Below are 18,692 nucleotides of genomic sequence, written 5' to 3' on the forward strand. Positions count from 1 at the left end.
ATGTTTATTTAACTTTCTAAGCCATATTGGCACTGCACTGTTATTGTGTGCCTGATGCACAGGCCCCCAGTCCCTGTCCTAAGCATCTTGCACTCTCAGGCCTTGATCCTGCCGAAGCAATGTGTGTATTTTAGTTCAGGTCTGTGCAGAAGCTCAGGGTCATCGATGTGAACTGTCAGGTGAAGCTATTTGTTAGCATGGGAACTTTGTGGGTCAGTGCCTAGCCCTGCAGAAGACAAGCACAGTGTAGGTGATGCATCAACACAGCCAGAGCTTTGTATGTGTCTACCTGTTCTTGGGCAGCTTACTATGAATTTGCTGTTTTTAAAAATGCTGTAAACTACATCAAAACTGACCTCAAGAAGTAGCAATGTAAAAGAGTTCAGCTTTGCAGATATGTGCTTAGTTTATATCCACACCTAATTCTAGAAGGTGGTGCAGAAAGTGAAGCTCTCTCAGAAGCCTCAAAGGGACTATTGCATGTCTGAACCCTGGTCTGACGTAGAGAGCTTTCTGAAGGCTGAGAAATGTCCAGGAAATCCTTCACTCAGTGACCAGGCCTTACTAAACTGGGAGTTGAACAGAGAAGTATTGGCACTCGATTGCCCAAGGGAGTCTGTCATGCCTGCCTTCCCTGATAGGAAATGCTTGGGTGTCAGTATTTGAGATGAAAGGCTTAAGACGGAGATTTGTGTTGCCTCGTTATACTACTTCAGAAAAATATTATCACCAGTAATATGGTGTGCAGGCTTCCTCAAGAGCTTTGTTTGGATGTTCTGTAGCATTTCCCTTTCTGCTAGAGCTTCTGAGTCATGCCAACAACATGCCCTAAGCCTAATAATGCATTACAGTCACTGGAGACAAAGCAGCACCAAGCTGTTCTACTACTTTTAATGTGTGCACTTGCTCCTCCGCTTTTGAAAAAGTTCTTCACTGAGTGATCCAAGTTTAACAGGATATAAATGCTACTTCAGAAGTCTAACTACAGTTTATTGCAGTTAAGACACTAAGAGCTCCAGAACAGCTGAAATTGCCATAGAACTGGGATGAATAGCTTGTTCATGCAGTCATGTGGGCCAGAGGTGGTGCAGCTCTGAACCTAGTCAAGTCTTTGGGTAAGGCAAAGGTTTGAAAAACAAACCTATGTCCTTTCATTGTACTTTCTTGCAGAGCAATCACTTGATTTCACAGACCCCATTTCTCCATCGGTGCTTCAATGGCAGGAAATGTTCCTCAGGCCAAACACGTGGATGGACTTTACACTTATACTGCATTCAAATATGGAAAACTTTAAGTCGTGAAGATAATGGCCTAACTGTCTTCCCTTCTCAGTGAGTGATATTTTGAGTTAGTTGGTAGTTGAGCTAGTACATATACATTCTAGGCATGGAGAAAAGGGTACACTACAACTGTACCTACTCCAGTGTTTGGGGGATTGAGTTGTACGTCTGAGCAGCTGTGACACTGAAGGTTTTATTTCTGAAAGAACTAAAGCTTTGTTATCCTATACTTCGCCTTGAGATAAAGGTTAATATTGTTTCCCAGGACTAACAAACCAACAGGCATTATGCTGACAAGGCAGTAGTAGACAGATGGTATGCAGCTTTCTGTTTCTGGGTGTAGAGCTACAGTTGTTCAAACACAGATAAGGAATAGCTCATAGAGATAGATGATCATTTCTTAAAAAGTTATCTCACTCCAAATGTCATGCTTTGTGAGCAGTGGGGAGTGAAAGCTACCTCCTCTCTTACTGCTTGCTGTAATGTGGCAATGATAATATGCATGCTTTAGAACTATCTCTAGTTCCCATGCTACTGATCCAAAACCAATTCGGCCTGCATGCCTCACAGCTTTCTAATGTGTGTTGTACTATCCAGTTATAAATCCTCCTGCAGTAGGAGTGTGCCGCATCAGCTAATAGAGTAAATGCGGCTACAGGAAGTTCCTTGTTTTTATCAGTAGCTGCTGGGAACAGGTGTTAACAAGTCAGACTGATCCATATGGTATATGGCACAGCTCAGCTTATCACTTATTCATGTGGACTGGTGGAAATGCAAGCTTAAGGCCCAGCCACCCTGTCTGTTCCCTTTGCCTCCAGTGAAGCAGCGTTACGGTCAGAAACCTCATCTATACAGCTGTAACCAGTGCTGCTGTTACGTACCTCTCCCCTGGGGCTGAGGTGAAGATGGTCACCATTCGTCATTACAGCAAGTATTATCCCTTCTTTCCAGCTCAGCAGTGTTCAAGGACATAACAATGAAAGGAAGCACACAACTCAAAATGCTTTGTTACTTTGCAGATCTTTTATTTAGATGTTTGCTGCTGCAAATGATAATAAAAAACAAACAACACCACACGAGAAGATTCAACTCGAGTATAAAGCAGCACAGATGTTGTAAATGGAAGAGAAGAGCTGACACCATGCTGTATCTCACTTTCTAACAGATTTTCAAGGAAAGGGGGGAGATTAGTGGGGAAGGAATGGTCACAGAAATGCTCTCTAATAGAGAGATACACCTGTGATATAAACAAGCAGTCCCTTCATGTTTGGAGTCTGAAACTTTAAATCAAACATTTAAAAAATTAGAAAATTTGTTAGAAAAATAGGTGCAGTAAAATTGTATATAGTGGATCATGTGTACATATCAATTTTCATTAAGTAAAAAAATGATCTTTACAAATAATGCTTCATAGTAAATAATCAGTTGTACTGCAGACTACAGTGCTCAGGCGTCTTTACAGATGCGAGTCATTAAATCTGAAAAGTAACAAAATATACAGAGCAAAACTATTTCCCTTTTCAACTAGTACTTCAATCCACATAATGCATATTTTATATATATATATAAATACTACACTATAACTGATCAGTTATGAAACTGGAATGCAAACACAGTAGTGTATTATTCCAACAGACTACTTGCCTAGTTGTTACGGGAGGAGGGGGCCCTGTTCTATGCCACACTTCTGTCGCTGCAGAACTTCTCCAGTTGAGCACAGCGATCAGGAAAAGCCTTATTTCAATGCAGTGCAGTTCTGAGGTGGTGTCAGTTCTCTTCTGTTTGTGTGTCAGGTGGGCATCAAGACAAGGAAGAAAACAGTGCGTGCACATGCATCAGTGCACACGCAGGTGTTTGCAATTCCTGACTTGTGACCTCTCACCTGTTGGACTTTACACTCTACTTTACAAAAAGACATATGGCACAAAATTCACCCCCAGTTGCTAACTTGTAGACCAAGGTGAATCCAGCACCTGCACAGGACATGCATCTATAACTAGATGTGGATTTGCATTGGTTAAAGAGAGACATGACATAAGGCCTTTTGGCACTAAGCAAAGGCATGAGCAAGTTACCAGGATCAGAGGTACGATCGATTTTTAGCTATACCAAATCTAATACATGGTATGGAAGAAAAGGGAGATGCAAACACCTCTGGGTTTTTAGAGACCATTTGTTAAATACCATACAGTGACCCCTCCTCAGGGTAAAAACAAAACCAGAACCACAGCATTAAGATCTGCCTTTCCCACAGTCTCGCCTTCCTGTGGTAAGCTCTCACTACATTGCCTCGAACTCATCGATTCTCTGCTTGGTGTTGCCTTGTCGGATCTGCCTCAGCGTCTTGTACTTGTCACGGCCCTGTCGCACGTTCTCTGAGTGGATGATATCGTTTTGGGTCCTCTTATCTTCATCTCTAGCCTGCGCCAGCTCATCTGTCAGTGCCTGCGATGGAGAGAACGTGAAATGCAGATTATACACAAGGAGCTTTCAACTTGCAACAGCAGTGGTTTGGGTGAGACTTCTGACAGTTCGTAGATGAGCGGACAAATGAGCGATATGGATTCAATGTGTGGTTCCCACAAACAGTACCACTGCTGCGAGTTTCTGATGACCCAAAGCCTGAATGACGAGACCTAAATTTCTGCACACAGCCTGCTGTTCAAACTGCCCCGTAGGATCTCTAAGCAAAGAAATCACCACGCTTTGTGTGTTTAACCAAGCGGTTAAATCATCTATTTTCCACAAACAAAATCTTCCATTACTTCCCCTCCAAACACTTCCTTACCTTCAGCTGCCTCTGTACACGCTCATTCTTCTCTGCTTCAGTAATGCGTTTCTCCTCATTGCGGTCGTTCCTGATCCCCTCGCTGGAGAACTCTGCGCTGTAGGCAGAGTACTCGGAGCCTTCATCGTGCAGGTTATCGTGCACATGGTAGTTCACTGGCTCGTAGATGGGTGGGGGTGGAGGTGGAGCAGTCATTACCAAATGTAGCTCCTCCTTTGTCTTTACCAGATCCTCCTGGGCTTCCCTTGCCTTTGGGAAGAAAAAACAAAACAAAAATGAAAACTTCCTGAGGTTTTCACAGGCCCACTTCTTGAGCCTCTCAAGATCCCCCCAGATGGCATCCCTTCCTTCCAGCATGTCAGCCACTCCACGCCCCTTGGTGACATCGATAAGCTGGCTGAGGGGCCACTCAATCCCACAGCCCATGTCACCAAAGCTATTAAGCAGCACCAGCTCTAATGCCATGAGAAGCACCACTTGTCACTGGTCTCTGCCTGGACACAAAGCTGTTAACTGCAATTTTCTGAGTGTGGTCATCTGGGCACTTCTTTAGCCACCACGTGGTCCATCTGTCAAATCCACATCTCTCCAATTTAGAGACAAGGATGTCACACAGGACTGTGTCTAACACTTCTTATTTTGAATTCTGACTAAAGGCTTCTGTCCTTTGCTCATGTGTGAATATTTGTCTCCACATGCACAGAGCAGTCACTCCAGGCTAAGCACCAAGGTACACGCTGCCCAAGCATAGAACTTCAGAACAACTTTGACAGAGTACTCACTCTGATCTGCCATTCTTCGACCTCATTCTCCTTACGCTTCCTTGCCTCTTCAAGAAGTGCAATCTTGGCTGTATACTCTGCGAGCTCTGCGGCCTGTTAAATAATAAAACTGGGATAAAGGACTCAAAAAAAAGCCACAACAAATAAGCACTTTTGACTGAGAAAAGACCCCAGTGTTACACTCCCCTCTAGTTAAGTCTGAATAGGAAATGAAGAACAAAGTATAGATTGCTTGTGACTAAAACCACTGCCACAATGATGCTATCACGTGGTCTAGTACTTCAGTGCATTTTTTTTCTCACTTTTGACTACAAGGGCTCTACCTTATTTAAGTAACTGGCACAGTATATCTTAACCAAAAGTGGCCACGTCTTACCAGCTGTTCCTGGCTCTTTATCTGGTCAATATTTTGTCGCTCCAGCTCTTCCTTGGCTTGCAGAGCAGCCAGACGATCAGCTTCCAAACGTTCTGCTTCCTCCTGAGCTCGTCTCCTTTCTTCCTCCAGCTGAAGAGCTCTTTGGATCTGATCTGAGAGCTCTGGGAAAAGACAAATCAATGCTGTTAGTCCACAGGCCCAGCCAAAGCACAGACAAACTCTTAGGTTAACTCAATATTTCTTCACTGCACTTACTTATAAGCAGTTATTGCACAAAATACATCAAGTAACCAAATTCAGAAGCTTCCGTTGCACATTACAATTAGATCATCTACAGAGCATTTGCACTGACATGATTCTGCTGCCCTTAGCTGGCAATTTACTGTAAGGAACAGATGATGCTGTCTCCAAGCTGCTCATCTATGCACTGAAACAGAAGCTTCCATTTCACTGGAAGGACTTGTTACCAAAGTACTACTTCTGCTAGGAGCTGAGCTCTGGTTCTCACTGCTGCAAGAGGCTCATGCTAAAACTCTCTTGGCAACAGTGGAAAACAGAGTAAGCGCGAACAACAAAAGCAGCAGATGCTGTGACTTATGCCTTGGATGATGACAGCAGTTCATGCATGTACATAAGTAGATGTCAGTATGCCTTGCCAAGAGATCCCAGTGTCACTAGACTTACGCTAAGTGTGGAGCACAATACACACGATCTGGTCAAACAATGCAAGCACTTTACCTTTCTCTGCTCTCTTAGTCTTCACTTCATATTCTTGTAGCCTCACCAGCAGTTCTTCCTTTTCCCTCAACATTTGCTCCTTTTCCCTCTCAATGGTCTCCCTCTTCTTCTTTTCATTTTCCAGTTGTTGCCTGTTTAGGAACAGATTTCGTGCTTGAAACTCACTTTCAGACATAAGCCACAGCAAAGCAGGAAGATTGGCTGGATACCTCTCCAGACAGTAAAATGGGACACAGCTATGTGACTGCTACAGACAGGAGCCAGAAGGCAGAAATGCACAGAGAAATGCATCCTTAACTGCTTCTGAGCTTTTGCTCAGTTTTAAATATTCATGTTTCATAAAAATACTTCTATTCTCAGTTGCCTGCCCTGAAAATTTAGAGTACCAAATAAACACTGGCTGCAGAGAGAGAACCATGGCTCTGTGCTACATGGCAGAGGAGAAGAATTTTACTACTTCTGTTTTAAGGAAAATCATGGAAGTGTAGAAACCAGCACTGAGGAATGCAGATGAACAAGCCATCAATACAGAAGAAATCAAGGATTATTTCTTGAATCATAAGCAACCTGCAGCCATTGTAGAGAGTCCAGTCATTAATCCTTTTTCCCTCGTCTCTAAGAGGTCTTCCAGTCCTCCTCTCACAGGATACACACACATTCCCTGTGAAATTTGCTCCCTTACTCCCAGCCACTCCATGGTCCAACACAGATCATAGTCAGGAGAACCTCCCTCTATGTGTATGACTCCACGCAGAAGCCCACAGTGACTTCATGCGCATGGTTCCTTAAAGAATCACAGAATTACAAGGTTGGAAAGGACCTACAAGATCACCCAGTCCAACCACCTACCGATTCCCATTGCTACCACAAGCTAATAACTGTATCTTGTGGCTCCTCATCCAGGTGCCTCTTAAACACTGCCAGGGATGGCGACTCCACCACCTCCCTGGTCAGGCCATTCCAGCGCCTGACCACTCTCTGAGAGAAAAAGCTTTTCCTTATGTCCAATCTAAACCTCCTCTGGTACAACTTGTGGCCATTTCCAGAACCAGCTCTCAACACTGTAAACAGGAGAGCAGACTGCACCGGTCTGACCCAGAAGAATTTTTCACGCTCCTACTGCAGGATAACCTGAGTCCTGCCACTGTAAGCCAGAGCTCTAAGACTACAGACACACACCTTACTCAAAGGTAGGTGGCTCACATTTAAAGCCATCTGAGGAACCCAGGTAGATTTGTATCATTTACCTGTGCCTCCTCACCCCACCGACTGTACACCAGCTCACCTTTCCAGCTGCTTCTGGTGCTTCTCCTCCCGGGCCTGGGCCTTCATCTGCTGCACCTCAATGGTGTCAGGCTTCCTGCGCCGCATATACAGTTCGTGGTTGCCCATGCAGAGCTGCAGGATCCTCTTGTTAATTCTCAGACGAGGGGCATAAAACACAAAGTCCTGGGAAAGACAGCACACAGTCAGTTTTTCAAGCACACTTCTCCCAGCTGACTGCAGACATCATCCTGCCACTGATCCCACTGCAACGCAGACATTCACTGGCTAATGGAAGGACCACCAAGGTTAACTGAAGCCTGACATTTGTTGGTTATATAATCCACTTCAAGTGCATATGGAGCTGACAAGTTACTCCTCTAGAAAAAGTAACTTCTAGAGAGAATTAACAGGCTCAAAGCTCTCCACCTAGACAATGCTTTGCCAAGTTCGGTACAGTTGCAGAAGACCCTGGGCTGGCTGGTAACCATCTGTGCAATATGAAACAATTAGTTCTAAGCTTTCATGGTTTTGTGACTGAAAGATAAAGCATAAAACTAAACATGTGCTGCAGACTATTAAAATAACAATGTAGATTTTTCTGAAGACAATGATGAAGCCTTATGTTCTTTATTGCATTTTGCTAATCTAATCAGCACAGTGTGCTTCCTCCCCCCAAGTCCTGCCAGAGGCATTCTGAGCTATGCGAGTCTAATACTGCTCATTGTGGCTGCAAGCTATCCGTCTGACCTCCTGTTTCTAGCAAATTTGTACACCATGATGAACAGGCCTAAACTAGAAGCAAGGTTCACCTGCAGTCAGAACTAAATTCTAAGGGCACAGATAGTGGTTGCGTTCATCATTTAATGCCATAATCCAGCGACAAAACATTCACATAAGAACATAAAGAGCTCCCTTCCCTTCCTCATCCTCCCCTGGACTAGCACAGCTGGGAGCTCTGCTGCTTGGTATTTTAAAAATGTGCTGAAGACGTTGGAGTACGTAGGCAGGCAGACATCAACATGAAAAAGCTTCTTCTGGGTAAGGTGGCAAAGAATGACACCCATTAAATTAATGTCCATTTAAACAATGACTGGAGAACAAAGGGGAGCTTCCCACCCACATCTAGTGGGGACCGAGTATTTTTGCTTTATTTACAAATGCTTGCCATTTTCAAAAGAGATGCAAGCATATGAAAAGATCTGGACAACTTCCTGGCCGTTCAGAATTAGTGTTCACATCAATTCTTCTTTCATGCATTATTTTCAATAGGGCTGTACTGATCCACCAAGGTCAGTAACTGGGGTGGGGGAAGAGAAGGACAGGTCTTTCTCAACTATTCCAGCAGTTTCACAAGGCTTACAGAATGACATCCACCTATACCAGTTATTCAAGTTCTCAACAGCTCAAAAGAAGTTGCAAGTTTTACACTAAAAGAACTGAAAAGAAGCATGTAAATGTTAAAAATCAACATTCAAGTGCAGCTACATTTCAGTTCTCCACAGAAAGCCTACCCTTGCTGTTTGCCCTAGTATCTGAGTAGGTCGCTGGACATTGTGGTCTCTACATGGCTTTCAGTATTTCTGTAGGGTGGAAGTGAGCACAGAGGTGGACAGCCTTATGAATACACACGGCTTTGCAGCAGTGTCTGGTAATAAAAAAATAATAATCATGCAACCACAAAAATAAATAAATAAATGTGCACCAGCTCCTACACACTGAGAGGTGGAGAGAAGAATCCAGCTATAGAAAAGACTCATGGAACAAGCAGAGAATCTCATTTTTAAGTATACACTGATCAGTTTGTTAGAGGAAAAAACTAGATAACCTTGCCTTTCTCCATGCTTGACACCACCAAAAGTCCTTTACTAAACCACACAGAAAAGCAGACTGCTCTAAATACATCCTCAGTACTGATGCTAATTTTGCATCTAAAGTATCTGCAGCTTTCTTTGAAGACAACTTCATTCTGAAATGAATTGGTATTAGTTATGCAGTGTCCCTTCTCAATATACTTACAGGTGCCTTCTTGTCAATGGGCTTTATTACAAACTTTTTGTCATTGAAGGAGATGTTCCTGATTTCGCTCCAGGGGAAACCGATCTTTGGAGTCAGTCTGGAAAAAGGAAAAATACATTAAGAGATGCTGCAATGAACTCTATTCTTTCCCCCTTGTTACTTCTAAAACATAGACTCAGAGGGATGCAATGCTCCTCAAAGCTCTGTCAACAATGAGGGGAACAGCCGAAACAAAATCCCATAGGAGAGCAGGGGAGATGCATAATCGCTTCCCTTACAGTCTCCTCTGATGCTAGTCAGTCTGGATTTTACTTTACTCATTTTCTTTTCCCTTTCTCCAGAGTCTTGAATACAAAAACCATCCAGTTATTCATCACATCAAATGTTTCTGGGCCATCCTAGTACTCCATCTTTACAAACTCTCCCAGCTTTGCAACAAGTTCAGAGACCTGCATATCCAACTGCAATGAGTTCCTTCAAATCGCCTTGCCCCAACTAAATACCACTTTGTGTGTTTAATATCACATTACACTTCTTTTATCATTCTGTTACAGAAGATACATTCTCTAGAGATAGCAGTTAATCATTACAAATTGGGTTGCACATAAATGTTAATACCAACAAACAATCATTCTGCTGTTATACAGCCCCTCCAATGCATCTCTTTGGCACACTGAAGTGCTGACAATTACTTCCAGCAAATGGGTTGAAGGCACGAGCATGCAGGATTCAGCACTTAGAGAAGCATATATCAGCACACTGAATCACAGAATCACAGACCTGTAGGGGTTGGAAGGGACTTCTAAAGGTCATGGAGTCCAACCCCCTGCCAAAGCAGCTCCCTAGCCCAGGTTGCACAGGTAGGCGTCCAGGCGGGTCTGGAACGTCTCCAGAGAAGGAGACTCCACCACCTCTCTGTGCAGCTGTGCCACTGCTCCATCACTGCACTGGGAAGAAGTTCCCATGCACATTTGTGCAGAACTTCCTATGCTTCAGTTTGTGTCCATTTCCCCTTGTCCCATACCACACTGTAGGAATTTTCTATGGAGCTCAACGGTTAAGGAAAAAAGCAGTAATTTTGGAGGAATTTGCTTCGTCTTCATAAAAATCAAAAGCTCCTACACAATTTCATTGGCCCAAGGCTAAAATAACCTGCTTAGTTTTAGTCAGAAGTCGATAATAAAATACTCTTCAGGATTTACCATCTCCTAACCTTTAACTCAATTGTGAGATTATGCAACAGGATGCCCATGTAAGGTTAATGAAGAACTGTACAACAAATGAATTGATTAAACTAAGTAATTACTCTAGCCTCCTTCATACTACCTTAGGAGCTTCAGCCTTAGATAAGGTATGACATTAACTGAAGTATTTTAGTTGTCTAAGTTCCATTGTAGATTCTCATCCATACTGCAGAGAAAAGGCTTGGCTTGAAAATGCCTAGAGGTAGGAGCCTGACATTCATTGGGAACGGATTCACATCTATGGCACAGGATCATTTGCCTCCTCAGGCTGAGCTTCAACAATGAAATCTTTGCTTTTTCACCTTTGCCCCAGTCCCAAAACTCTGCACGTAAAAGGCATAGGTAGGGTACACATTATCATTTTTTCTAGTCCTCCTATCTACTCAGAAGACTTAATTACAGAGTTATCAAGAGTTATGGCAGAAACAAGCCATTTATTCCGGCATTACATTTGTTTTGCAAACACTCTTGATGGCTCTCTCCAGTCAAGGGCTACGTTCTGTCTGCTGCTGCAGCCCGAAAAACCTGTTTGTGCGACCATGGTTACACAGCAAGACTTGTCATTCAAGACTCAGGTATTACATGAGCGAAACTACTTTTCTTTCAAGTGACACTCCTTGTTTTCCGGGTGACAGCACATATTAGCATTGCAGAGAAGTCTGCATTTCTCTTTACCATCTTAACAGAAGCTCCAGAGGGTTCCAATTAATATTGTAGCTGCATTCAAAGCTTTATGGAGGAAAACAAACAGAACGGGTGAAATCTCCTCTGTATTTCATTGAGGGTCTGTTTCAGATTTATGCCATGAAAGCAAGACTTGGAACATTGACTAAAAAAAAACCCCTACACATTCTAGCCAGCTCCCCTTCATTTTAAAGAAGTTCATTTTCAGTCCTCTTCAATCTGTGGAGTGTTAGAAGTGACTGGTAGGCTTAGACACAGCTGTCCTCACCCTCTTTATATGTTTGTTTATGGATGAAGTCAATTATTGCCCACCTACTAGCCAATAAATAATACCTCTGTCCTTACCAGAAGGGCTGATTAAAATTATGCATACCTCAGCAAGACCTCATTTCATTCTTTGGTTTATAGTATCTATATAGGTTAACTCCTCCCTGGATTCTGGGTGTTATCTGGTGTTGGTTTCACGCCTACCCCATAACCTGCCTTTCCCACAAACTGGCAGTTGAACACGCATCTATCATTAATTTCAGTACAGGGATGGCCTCACAAATCCTAGCACTCTGCAGATGTACGAGCCTATCAAGGTTCCCATATTGTATTTGCTGCTGGCATACCTGGCCACCTGCCTAAAGGAGAAACTTGGTAGACTCTGTATTTTGGGGTTCAGCTCTACATGCATTACTTGCTTTACAAGATGACACTTTACAGCTCACATCTGTTCCTGTATTAGCAGGTCAGACTATACAAAGATCAGGAAAGACGTGAAAGCATAAAAGAACTGAAGTGCCTGTCTTCTAGCACATGTTTACCTCCTACTGGACAATGAGCAAGTTCTAAACTTTGCCTTCACTCTGTTAATGAGAAATGCCCTTTGGCTCCCAAAGCAGCCCTGACTCCAGTAGATCAGAAGAGAAAACAAGGCCTTACTTATCATCTTTTTCGTAGATGTTGAGCCCTAGGGCATCAACTCCCAGCCAGAGGTCAGTTCCTTTCTTATTCTTGATTTCAAAGTAGTTGATTCCATACATCTCAAGGTCTTGAGCAATCTTCAGGTATTCCAGCATGGCATTCTCTCTGGTTGAGGCAGGAAGGAGAGCAGATGTTAGCTTCTCATTTTTCCCTGACTATCTCAGAAAGCAAAGAGGCCTCAGAAAAAGATAACAACAACAAAAAAAAACCCAACAACTTTTTTCCTAAACTTATCAAAATGCCGCAGTTAAAACAGAACATTCTGCATTTATTGTTCACTTCAGAAGATATTTCTTCAGTTAACTCTGTGTACGTGCACACACACAGACTCTATGCTCTCTGCCAAGCCCTGGTATTTCTAGAGACAATCACAACTTTCATCTCTTCCAGCGTTCATCACTGTCACTGTGAAAATTACAGTACCTACACTTTCCCAATCTGACAATGAAAATGCTCTGATACTTAAAAGTTAGAGACACACCCTGACTTTTATCCATTAAAGTCATCACTAAATCACTGTACTTCGGTGCAGGATTTTCAGAAAGCCACTGGTTCCCAGCACCAATGTGGAAGTCCAACTGAATTTTACCATCCGTGCTGGATTAGGAAACAGACAGTAGCAGTTCCCCACACAAGCGACTCTTGGAGTCTATTTCAAAGCATATTATAGAATGGTAAGCTTGAGGCAACTAGACCTAGGCAGCAACATGAAACACTTACTTGAGCATACCACTGTGTTCAGCATGCCAAACCTGGATTCGTTCCTCCCACTGCTCTCTGGAGAGCTTATGCTGATCCATTACCCTAAACAAAAGGAGAGAGAGATTTGCAAGATTAGATTTTGTGTTCTCCTGTATCCATTGATGCTGATATCTGCTATAGTCCCACTCATGAAGTGTCACTGAAACCAAGAGCAAGATCCTGTTCAGCCCTGAGATGTGCCCAGTGGAGCAGAGCTATTCAGAATGGACAAAAAGTTGGTGCAGAGCATCACCACAGGGTATAAACACAAACTATTTGTCTGGTAACGTATATTTACCTTGTGTGGGGACAGACTATCTAGCCTCATAACACGTTTTGTAGATGTGGGATTTTTAGGACTGTACATTGGGATTAAGAACACGTAACCCGCATTTCTCCAGGGAGGGCATATTCACGACTGACACCTCCTCTTCTTAAAGAGGAGACGTTCACACACATTACCAGCATGGCAGCATTGCTTACAAAAGAACAGCTGAACTCTAAAGAGATTTCCTCTGCTGAACTCACCCAACTACCTCTCTCTAACCACCCCAAAGAGACAGTAAAAACATAATCTAACGTAATGGACGAAGGGCTCAATCAATTGATTCCTTTACCTCTGGGGAATCAGACGCTCTGAATTGAGGTATCCAGGCTTGTGAACATCCTTGTTGTAATCTCCAAATTTGGCCTGCACAGCATAGGAGCCAAGAAGAACTGCTGTTTCAGGAGGACAGTAGATCTCATCACTGAGGATCCCTTCCTTCACCTGAAGGAAGAAGAGCTTCTGTGTGATGTCCTGTATCAGCTCTTCAGACACATCCTCTGGGAAGAACTTGGCACGGAACCTGAACTGGAGGGGGTTCTCCTTTCTGATTTCTTGAGCAGAAACCTAAGAACAGAGATGACACCACACTTTAACAAGGCTGCAAACAATAAAGATTTGCTTTTGTGCATAAAAAGGGATTTAAGACTTTTGCCTTAAAAGGCATTTGTTTTCAGAAGTATATTTCTATAATACTTCAGGCCCATACCCTACAGTGAGAACTCTCCAGTCTTTCACCTCCAACTAAACACGCAAAGCTCCCCACAGAGTTCAGGCTAAACATTCCAGCACTGCATTAATTAGCTGAGAAGTCAGACTCTACAAAAATATATTTAAAAACAAATCAAAATGTACAGACACACTCCCTTCTCATCTCTTTCCTTTCACTAATGAAGACAAATAGGTATCACTTCAGAGTGAAGTGGCTGCCGTCAGCCCAGTGCATCTCCTGTTAACCATGCTAGCTGGTGGCATGAGATAAAGAGGGTGCATCCATTGATTCTACACAAGCAGAGACTAACGCTGCTATTACTCAGGTTGTTCCTCCAGAGGCAGAAAGCCAGTTGTTTCTACACAGCAAGATACAGTATCAAGCTGCTGCTCTACTGTGAGGATTTCCACTGCTCATACAGAGAGAAAGATCAAGTCTTCACCGTGCCACGCTTCACAGCTCCCACGGAGGTCACATAGTTCTCCCCTAAAATAATTTGTAAACCATGCATCTTGAAGAATGATCAGTAAGTGCAGGGTTTATGAAGTGGCAGCTGAGAACACATCAGGAATCACACAAGCTTTAACTTCTTATCAGCAATTACCTTTTTATCCAGCTTCAGCCAAGTCTGGAATCCTTTGTTGTCTACATACTGAAGACCAAAGTACCACACTTCTCGCAAGCCTATAGTTTTAACCACCTGTAACAGAAAGGCCAAAAAAAAAGTCATGATAGATAATAGCTCACCAGTACCTTTCCTTCATGTACTACTCCTCCCCACAGCCATTGGAGCTGCAGGGAGCCTACTCCTCTTGCATCTCTTAACTTCATCCACTTGACAAAGATACACAGTTGCCTCAGTAGAAGATGCTGCTGTTGGCTACGTTCACACGCTGTAAATACCAGATCAAAGATCCCAAAACACCCTCCTTGTCTGGATCATGCACCTGCTAGTGAAAATAGACCTCTTTTCAACAAGTTCCTTCTCCTCATTTGAAAAGATAGTCTAAGTTCCCAGTCTCCTATTCTTGCCTGCTTATTGTTATAGCTCAGTAGTTTGTTGGTAGCTCACATCTGCCTGCAAAGTCATGCTCTAGGCAGAGCTGTGATCTGAGAAGATCCACTGCACATACATCCTGAGACATCCTTGATGCTGATTTGCAAAGTAGCCCCTGGTACAGTGACGTGAGCACTACCACAGAGCTGAACTGAATCGAAGGCAAGAGGCTTTCACAACTACTCTGCAACTTAGGAAAACATGCCGGATTCCAAATGAGTGCTGCTCTGAAAGTAATGCCTCCTATTCCATTGCATCAGCCCATGGTGTCAGAGGCAGATTGTGATATGGCCACAGAGGCTGAACCTTCCCACCAATATTCCATTACATTTTGTTGCTGTGCAACAGATGGCAGCAGAGGGGCAGTCTGACAGAATGGCATTTGACATGGGAACACATACAGAGGCACAGTAGATTTGAATTCCTCCATGCAAAAAAAAAAAAAAAAAAGGTACCCAGTGACATTCACTGATGCTTGCTGAATGTTTGCTGGGAGCCAACAGTGGAGGTGAACGCAGTGAGGTGATGGGTGGTATGTTTCAGCAGTGGCAACAGCAATGTGAAAGACAAACCATGTTCCACATGGCCACACACAGCTGTCATGCCATGAAATGAAGAGCATCTCGATCAGCTCATCCACATGAATTGGCAGACCAGGGAATTGTGTACAGAGCTGAGTATCAGCTTCAAAGCATGCAATAGCAGCAACCTTGGAATATCCTGAAGTTTGCCCAGGTGAGTCCCAAGAATGCTCATGCAAGAACAGAAAGAATGTGTGCAAGTCTGTCAAGACCTAATGAACCAATGAAGTGGAATGTAGTAGTTTCCCAGATCACACCATTATAACTGATAATGGTAACATCTCTATGAGCCAGAGTCAATATGGCAGTCCACAAAGTGGCAACACATCAAATCCCCATTGAAGAAAAATTTCAAGATACAACCCTCCATGGGTAGAGTGATGTATTCTATCTTTTGGGATAGGAAAGGGGTAATCCTTCTGGATTTCCTTGAACCTGGAGAAACCCGCAACTCTGAGATCTACTTGGTGATGCTGACAGCTCAAACTTCCAGAGTCAGCCCAGAGAAGACGACAACCTTTCTCCTGCAACACGGTAACGCCAGGCTCCATAGCAGTTTGAAGGCCACGGAGCACACTGCCAATCTTGGCTGGGTTGCCTGACCACATCCTCTGGATTTAGTGCCTTCTGGCTTCCATCTGTTTGGGCTGATGAAAGATGGACCGCATGAGCAACATTCCCCAGCAACAATGTCATGACAGCAGCTGTGAAACAGTGGGTCACCTCTGCTGGTGTAGATGTTTTTGTTCATCACTGGCACAAATCCATAGTTAATGGTGGTGACTATGTTGAAAAAATACTGCTTTGTAGCTGTGAATTTGCTCTATCAAAACGTTACTGATCCCTCTGTAGCTATCAGGGCAAGCCCAGTTACCTGGGCTATGATCTCAAATAAGGATATTTCACCCTCCCCATGTAAAGTATTGCTGAAGACACCGTGGCCAGAGAGAACACTTACTGGAACAAACTGAGCTAAATGAACACTCTGAGCAGCACAGGTATTTTGTTCCAAAGCAAATAATTAGGGGATACCTTATTAATTTTTTGCCGTACTTCCCCTTAGATTTGCTTACTAGCGAGCCAGAGGACAGCAGTTTGTACCCAAGAGTTTCCAGGGGGTGGTAAGGGATGTGGGGGAAAAAAATGCATCATCCTGGCTAGCACTTTGCAAAGTACTCTTTATTTGCCATCTGCTGATCAATAGACAACACAATGCTTAGCGATACAAGCAGACCAAGAAAACTGCATATGCATTAGTGTAACTCCATTCCCTGAAACCCCAGAACATTTTTTTTAATTTTAAAAAGAGCTGAACACTGACAATACTTCAGCCTTTTCTTGAAGAAAACTCCTCTTCCCTCATCCCCCAAATGCCTGTTTCACCACAAAGGTGCCAAGTTTTCTGAAGGCCAGATGTGTTTTTCAAGGGTCAGAATCAGGCTTTACTCAACCTAGCAGAAACCCAGGCATATGTTGTGTAGTGCTTCCTGTTGCATAGAGAAAGAAGTGTTGCAACATTGTCAGAATGAAGAGTTGCACAAATCAAGCAGTTATCAGGATGTTATCTCTGGACACCTCTCATGAAGAAAAAGTATTCTCTATAAATTAAGACATTAGAAAGCTTACAGAAGTTATGACCCCTCAGCTTCTTCCCAAAAACCTAAAGGCAAGGAAGAGAAAAATATTAAGCTAAGCTTCACAATCTGGTTGTCATGTACTCTGTTCAGAGACAAGAATCTTTATTCTGAGAAACAGGTTTGTAAACTTCCTCCTCAACAAAACAAGAAAAAAAAAGAACCAAAACATTTCTGATATTCAAGATAATGGGCTGGAGGAATGCACAAAAATGCATGAAACAGTGAATCTTAGGCCCATCCATTCTACCAAAATGGACAAGGAACCCCTCAAAACCAGGACTGAAGCATAAGGTGTATTCAAACAACAGAACTAGGCAAGTCTACGTTTGCTTAATGAAGTCTTTAAATTCTTCAGTCTTATCGTATGCTCAAAAGGAATACTGCAGTTGCTCCAAGAACCTCAATTAGCTGATGGGTCACAGGACTCTGCACACTTTTGCTTGGCCCTCTAAGGCACTGGCTATGCCAGTTTGCTCTCAGACACTGCCAGTGGCATGCTTTCCTCCATGTGAATTTCTTTCCCTGTTAGCAGAAAGGCACAGGACAGCCTGGATCACCCAAGGAGATGTCCTGGAGCCAGCTTCAGAGAGCACTATGTGGGCTCTCAGAACACCTGAGACACAGATGTGGCTTGAGTGGAGCTGTACTTGGTATTCAGTGGTTTCATTATTTTCCCCTCCCTTTATGAGGGAGTTTTAACTCTTACACATGATATATTTGAGGTAGAAAAGTCAATAAAGCACAAGAGCAGTGCCTGAGTAATTTTCCTAGTTGATAGCCAGACCAAGAAATCATGCTGTGGTTTTTAAAAATAGCCTGCTTCTTCAGCAGTCTTTTCCTCCCACAGTGATTCTACAGCTCAAGCTGGGCCACTCCCCATTCCTGTGTAAACCTGTTGTCTGCATAGGCTTTATCTGAGTGCAAACTCCATCCAAGATAAGGGCCCAGTAAAAAAGAGAAGAAAGGCAGACAGAGAAGCTGAAGTGAAACATAGTGCCCAAGCCTGTGCTGCAGTCCTACCTAAGCTCCCTCCTGATGCATAGAAGTGCACCCCAGCAATGTGCAAGCTACTGATAACCTTGCACTCATAGGTTTTAAACCCAAGGCACAGGAGGTAAGGACCAAACCTTCAGGAGGTGATTTCCCATCCCTTCAGCACATCAAGTGCTGCAACAAGAGCAGTATGTTGGTTGGCATAGGCCCACATCTCAAGCCTGACCAAGTCTCACTGAATGGCATCCCTTTCCTCTAGCACGTCAACTGCACCACTCAGCTTGATGTCATCTGCAAAATTGCTGAGGACACACACAATCCTGCTGTCCATATTGCCTATTAAGACATTAAATACACTGGTCCCAGCATCAATCTGTGAGGAACACCACTCATCACCAGTCTCCATTTGGAGACTGAGCCACTGGCCACAACTGAGTGTGACCATCCATACAATTCCTTATCCAGTGAATGGTCCATCCAATAAATCCATTTTACTCCAATTT

The 18,692-nt window shown here is 43.4% G+C and overlaps 2 protein-coding genes across 3 annotated transcripts in view; one reads left to right on the forward strand and one right to left on the reverse strand.

The window, feature by feature from the left end:
* The window catches only part of SYTL3 (synaptotagmin like 3), a 30,902-nt gene extending 28,553 nt beyond the window's left edge, over positions 1-2,349 (forward strand). The window contains exons 16-17 of one of the 2 annotated variants that reach the window (XM_065732697.1): positions 1,171-1,331; positions 1,960-1,976. In XM_065732697.1, coding sequence (XP_065588769.1) covers positions 1,171-1,301 — 131 coding nt within the window. In that variant the 3' untranslated portion in view covers positions 1,302-1,331; positions 1,960-1,976. Of the gene's footprint in view, positions 1-1,170 lie in introns of both variants that reach the window. The other variant, XM_065732687.1, reaches the window with a different exon arrangement.
* Positions 2,284-18,692, reverse strand: part of EZR (ezrin) — a 34,297-nt gene continuing 17,888 nt past the window's right edge. Inside the window, exons 3-13 of the mRNA XM_065732710.1 lie at positions 14,526-14,621; positions 13,502-13,776; positions 12,864-12,947; positions 12,102-12,248; positions 9,247-9,343; positions 7,250-7,413; positions 5,965-6,095; positions 5,227-5,387; positions 4,851-4,943; positions 4,069-4,317; positions 2,284-3,725 (exon numbers count right to left, since the gene is read on the reverse strand). Coding sequence (XP_065588782.1) covers positions 3,561-3,725; positions 4,069-4,317; positions 4,851-4,943; positions 5,227-5,387; positions 5,965-6,095; positions 7,250-7,413; positions 9,247-9,343; positions 12,102-12,248; positions 12,864-12,947; positions 13,502-13,776; positions 14,526-14,621 — 1,662 coding nt within the window. The 3' untranslated portion in view covers positions 2,284-3,560. The remainder of the gene's footprint in view (positions 3,726-4,068; positions 4,318-4,850; positions 4,944-5,226; positions 5,388-5,964; positions 6,096-7,249; positions 7,414-9,246; positions 9,344-12,101; positions 12,249-12,863; positions 12,948-13,501; positions 13,777-14,525; positions 14,622-18,692) is intronic.

Source organism: Cyrtonyx montezumae, unplaced genomic scaffold (assembly GCF_038088225.1).
Source record: "Cyrtonyx montezumae isolate F1298 unplaced genomic scaffold, pur_monq_1.0 scaffold_0, whole genome shotgun sequence".
NCBI lineage: Eukaryota > Metazoa > Chordata > Aves > Galliformes > Odontophoridae > Cyrtonyx > Cyrtonyx montezumae.